General features: G+C 35.8%; 1 protein-coding gene across 2 annotated transcripts in view; it reads left to right on the top strand.

The window, feature by feature from the left end:
* The first annotated feature begins 379 nt into the window (after positions 1–379).
* LOC103612599 (uncharacterized protein KIAA1107) overlaps positions 380–6000 on the top strand; it is a 31194-nt gene continuing 25573 nt past the window's right edge. The window contains exons 1-3 of one of the 2 annotated variants that reach the window (XM_017729910.1): positions 380–671; positions 1537–1654; positions 4673–4762. In XM_017729910.1, coding sequence (XP_017585399.1) covers positions 470–671; positions 1537–1654; positions 4673–4762 — 410 coding nt within the window. In that variant the 5' untranslated portion in view covers positions 380–469. The remainder of the gene's footprint in view (positions 672–1536; positions 1655–4672; positions 4763–6000) is intronic. The other variant, XM_017729911.1, reaches the window with a different exon arrangement.

Raw genomic sequence — 6000 nt, 5'->3', positions numbered from 1 at the left:
AGTGGGAAGCTGGAATTACTACATGGGCAAAGTGAAAATTCTTGGCTAATCTTAACTGCAAATTTTTGTGCTTTAAGTACTTCCTTTGAAATTGAAATTCATATCTCCAATTCATTTATATCTCTATGCAATTTTTATGATTTTTATACTGTAACCTTGATGTTAGAAGGTTTCTGTATTTTGTGGTGCTTTTTTGTTTATTATTTTATTTATTATTATTATTTTGTTTATGCTTTTCAAGAATTTTCAGGAATAAGTTTTCCAGAGATACATTTTTAAAAGGTTGGGTTTTTTAAGCACCACAGAGTCCAGCTCTTTGTTTTCTGGTCATGAATTTTGTTAGATGGAAAAAAATGTAATTTTTTATTTGTTTTCTTCAATTAAAAAATTACGGGAGTAAAAATTAGTGTCATCTTCTAGGATTCTATATTCATCTGATATAAATCTTAAAGAAGTTGAGGAGCTGGTTATGAGGAAAATACAAGAAGGGAACACTATTACTCTGCAGAACACTCAAAAAAATGTAAATTGTCTTGGACAAAGCAAAAGAACACCAATTGATCAGAATATTCCAAGTGGAGCTGTGCAGAAAGGAGTTGTTTGTTTGTCTGGTATTGAGGAAGAAATTCCAGAAGCAGTCATTGATGCAGAAAGCAACAAAGCCGCTGCAGGTAGGTTTGGAATTACACTTTTTTCTCTTTTTGTGTTTTAAATAATTGTTCAAATACTTCTACAGCTGTAAAAATGCAGGCAAAATTAGAACTATTGTTACAGCACAGCTTACATGGATATTCTTTTCTATGGCCCACCTCATTCTCTCACACTTTGAAGAAATGAATTGCTGCAGAAGTTAGGCAGGCACAGTTCCCAGACAATGCGTGGTGTAATAAATCTGGAATTGTCAGGCATCAGGCATGGTCATCACCATATCCTGTCTTTTCCCTGGAATACAGTGAGCTCCACTCCTTAACATGTGGGACTTCCACACAGCAGAGTATCTCCCTTGTTTTCCTTTCCTCGCAAATTGCAGTAGTTCCGCCGTTGTTTTATGAGGGTTCTGGAATCTTTCCATACCACAGCTCTGAACGAAATAATACGAGGAAATGTTTAACTGCATCTCCCCCAGAGGTGTTGGCTGCTACAGCTGTGTCAGTAACACAGGCTCAAGCAGCAGATCTGTTCAGGTGGAAGCCTGTAGCACTGCATGACCCTGAATTTCCTCAGGGACTACTCTTCTTTAGTGCAGAGGTTCTGGATCTCTGCAGAAAAAAATGAACTGGGTGCATAATCTTAAAAAAGAGTAACTCTAGCACTTCTGTAGATACCAAATATGGAGCATTGGTCAAGTTTCTGATAAGTCAAAATAAGAAGTAAAAAGCAAGGTTTGGAAAACCTTTTAAGGAAAATCCTAGGTTGAATATGCAATAATAAAAAATTTAATTATGTCAGAATCTTTTGAAATGTTTTGTCTGTGCTCTGTCAATAGTCCCTTGTGCACCTGACAAAGTGAAAACAGCTATTTCTCCCCATATGCAGGTAATTCCAGAGTAGAAACTGCATCTGTATTAGGGGAAGACTTATTGATGCTCTACAAGAATTGCTGTTGTCCAGATATTAATATTTGCATAGAAGGCAAAGATTTTCAAGCTCACAGGTACATAAGTATTTACAGTAAAACGTTTTTCAATCAATAACCATCTGGTAAAAAATGCTACTGTTATTACTGTATATCTGTAGGAAGTATTGCTGGTGCTGTTCCTTAGCTGTGAACTGTTCCAGCTTTTAGGTCTTACGTGTGGAGTGGCTGTACTTTGATACTAATGAATATAATTTATCATCAACAGCAACTATTTTGAAAACAACTGCGCTTTTAGCACTTCTAAGATTGCCACTGTGAACTCATATATTGAGTATATACTCATATAAATACTTGTAGATTCTTTTGCTACATTTGTATATATATGAAATACGAAACAATAAAAAGTAATCTGTGCTCTGTTAAGAAAACAAAAAATCTACTAATAAACTATTCAGTTATTAATGCTGAATAAAATTTCCATACAGGCAGAAAATTTCTGGAGTAGTAATTTTTTTTTCTGCTCTTCAGAATCTGCATATAAAATCTGATTTTGGTTTCATTACTTCAGTTATGTAGATGTAAAGATTGTTGGGAGACTTAACTAGATCTAAAGTCCACGACCGTTTAAGAACTTTGGCTGATCGTACTCTTGTGGCTTGGGAAAGCAAATTGAAGTGTCAGTACTATTCCATGTACCTTTGATATAAGTCTGTTTGCATTTGAGATAGCAAACTACACAGCCTGTATTTTGTTCCCTTTGAGTATATAAATAACAGAGTGACTATAAAAACCCTCCACTACTTTTAGTACTTTCTCAAAATAAAATGGGGAGAGGGTGTGCAGTTTATTACTGACATTATAATATCTTTATAGAAGATATGTCATAATAGTGGGGGGGGGGTATTTTATTTTTTTAAATAATAGAATTTGGATGTATGCTACCTTTTCAGAATGTAGTGTAGTAAAGAATGTTTCTTCTGGTCTACACTATAAAATATGTTCTCAGATACGTAAGTTTGATAAACAAATGCTTTAATGCAGAAAAAATAGTGTAGCAAAGAGATTCTATCAGTAGAGCTTCTTTAATTTAGGCCACTTAACTGCCTGGAGCTATCTATCTAGCTTAACTAGCATCAAAAAATGCGGCAGTAAATCAGAGAAAACAAGGATGTTCTGAAACAGACACAGGTCTTGAGCTCGTTTTAGCACTGCATCATGTGAGCAGTAGGAGCTAATAAGGGCAATGTAACTTTCAGTATCATTGTGGTGAAAGCACCAGAATGATTTACTTACTATAAGGGGGTTTTTTTTAAGTTCTCAAACAGGAGACAGGTTAGACCCTCACAGTCTCCCACCACTTGTGTCAGTATTCCTTACTTTCTCATGAAGTCCTGTGAACTTCCAATAGATTTTAGTGTTGCTAGTTTATGTCTTCCTAGTGTTGTATTCTTACAGAGCTCTGCATGAAGCAAGTCAGATTTGTTTGATAATAAAACTGGCACTAACCATCGCAGTAGGAGAGCACAGATAAAATTTTTTCCAAATAATTTGGTATCTCCATATATTTTCTAAATATATGCTGATAAAATTTAAACTTAGGTAATGCATACTTGTCCTTATTCTGCTAAGTACCTGTCTTATTTAAAATGAGTCTTTGAAGTATCCACTCTAACTATGCCCTTGAAGTTGGTTGATCACTGTTCATTATTAAAATTTATTTGGAAGGGAATAAAAAATTGGAGATAAGTGTATTCCATATCTCTAAGATACTGTGCTATTGTATCTTATAAAAAAAAGATCGAGTGTGTACCCAGAATTTCATATACTTCAAGTTAGGATGTAATACCCATTTACATGTGGACGTATTTCACTGAGATATGAAACGTTCAGTAAGAGCTTTGTTGTTATTATTTTTGCTGGATGATTCACAGGAGGAATGTGCGAGAAGCTTCTAATTTAAAGTACTGAGACTTCTGAAGCAGAGGAGGGAAGGGAGATGAGAAAATACAGAATATGTAATGACTAGAAGAGACCAGAAATAGTATTCTTCTTGCTTCTTCCTACGCAAAATGAGAGGGCTCAGAGACGTTTTAAGAGACAACAAATACATGTAACAGAAAGGATTCTCATGCCTAGTATAACATTTTGCTTTCTCTGCCACAGGAAATACGTGACATAAGCTAATTTTATAAATAATAGGAAGCTGAATAAGTGTCATGAAAAAATTCTATGTATGAGAATATTATCTGTGGCTGCAGTAACCCAGATAAGATACATAAAGACTAACACTGTAACTGGTGGGGATCTGGAAAACTGAAATCATAATGCAGTTTTCACCCACTATCTTGTCTTCCTTTCTGCCACTGCACTTCCACCTTAAAAGCTCCTGTTGCAAAGGTCTTCTTACCTGATATTTTGAAGACTGATAATGGTAGAGATACTGAGCTCCACAGACTGCTGCTCTGGGGGTTCTTTATTCTTTTCTATGGAAGTAGTACTAAATTGAATTAGCCCCATTATGGCCAGCTGTGCCTTTTAAATATAGAAGGGTAGTAAGTGTAAACAGAAGGAACTGATAGCTCTTGCTGTAAAACCACATCATATTGTCCTGGCGTATGTTAATATCAAGTTCTGTTTGACTTTTGGTGGGTAGCAAATTCTAAATACGAGACATTACATACTTACAATTTTGATAAATAAGTATTTTGTAATATAAGAAGAATTTAAGATGTTCAGAATATAATTACTTATAATGGAGCTGTATAAACAAGGTTATTTATTCTTATTTGATAAATAAAACAGGAGAAATAAATGTGAAATTTTATATGAAAGGAAGATACTTGGGGTAATAGACTTCCTCTGTGTGAATCTCAAAGTCATACTATAAACAAGCTTTAACTGAAAAATTTATAGAGTACTGTTTGGTTTTTTTCTGTAGCATATTTTGACGTTCCAAACATACTCAAAGGAAAGGCATGCAGACACAGCTGACACCTTAATGCATAAAGGGCAAAGATTTAACTCAATGTTATCAAAGAGTCTCATCATGAATATTTGTATGTAGTGGAATAATGTTTACTTTTTCTCTCTCAGGGCCATTTTATGTGCCAGATCTAGTTACTTTGCTGCTATGCTGAGTGGAAGTTGGGCTGAGAGCTCCCAAGAGCACATCACTCTTCAAGGGTAAGTGTTGTCTCTTCAAGTCGTGTGGGAGCAAAGGTAGGCAATTTACAATCACTGCAAATATGTAACAACAGCGCTGTGTATAGAGCGGTGAAGATTAATATGCCTTGACACTTTTCTCCAGCCTGATACATCTTCTGAGTACTGTTTTGACTTCAGGATGAAACTGTGTGAAGTGTATTTGTTAATATTGTTAGCTGATTCAGAAAAGTCTTTTTCATCAGCAGAAGGGCACTAATCCTTTTGTGTAGAGTATGTTTTAATATTCACAATCTACTTGAGAATTGTTTTCTTTCACTTCTTGTATGCGTCATGAAAAATACTGTGAGTGTCTGAACAATGTAATTTTCATACTTAGTTGTACAATAAGTATATTTACAATGTAAAGACAAATAACATTTTCTAAGTAGTGTTTAATTGTGATATTCCAGCAGCATATACGAAAGCAATTTTATCTAGCATGCTTGTTCACTGTGAGAAATGAGACAACTCTTAGAAAGATTAATTTACTGAAAACAGAAAAATTGAAAAATTACAGAAATTAGAAAAATATAAAAACTTGGGATCCTATGGCTCAGCAGATGGTATGCCCCAGGAGCGCATGGATTTGAGATCTTCTGGCTGAGACAGCACTAGACCTCAGGTAGAGAAAAAGAACTTGCAGTGCTGGGCTGACTTTAAAAAAATTACTAAAAGCCCCTTAAAAAGGGGTAAGGCTTTGAATGCCCAGCACCGACGCCTCCCACAGCTAGCCTGGAGCGAGCAAGAGGGGAAAAGAGACCCCGCCTCTATGCGTCATCTTTTTTATAGTGTCTTTGCTCCACCCCCAGTCCGCCCACAGCCCGCCCCTTCGGTCCAAAGCGATTGGTGCTTTCCCTTTGATGGATCATCTCTGTCCACCAATGGCTCATCGATGTAAGGGGGGGAGGTATTAGTTGAGATAAGGGAGCTTACAATGCCTTCATTAAAATTCAGGTATTCGGGTTGCCGTGGAGCTTGCCTGCAGAGTAATGGCTCTGTAGCTAAAAATATCTACTGGCTATTAGAATTGGGGTTTTGGCCTTGGAATCAGAATGCAAGTGAAAACACCAAAAAAAAGGTATTAAAATACATCCAACACATCTCAAAACACTTGTAAAAGTATACAGTAAACACAGGAAAGGTAACTCTTATGGTGTATAAGTGGTTTGAAGTTTGAGAAGGGGCAAGTTTGTGATTTTTAACTGGGAAAATTTTAA

Source organism: Corvus brachyrhynchos, unplaced genomic scaffold, assembly GCF_000691975.1.
Source record: "Corvus brachyrhynchos isolate BGI_N302 unplaced genomic scaffold, ASM69197v1 scaffold101, whole genome shotgun sequence".
Classification (NCBI taxonomy): Eukaryota; Metazoa; Chordata; class Aves; order Passeriformes; family Corvidae; genus Corvus; species Corvus brachyrhynchos.
Note: the sequence above shows the minus strand (reverse complement) of the source record. Positions and strands in the feature narration are given on the sequence as shown.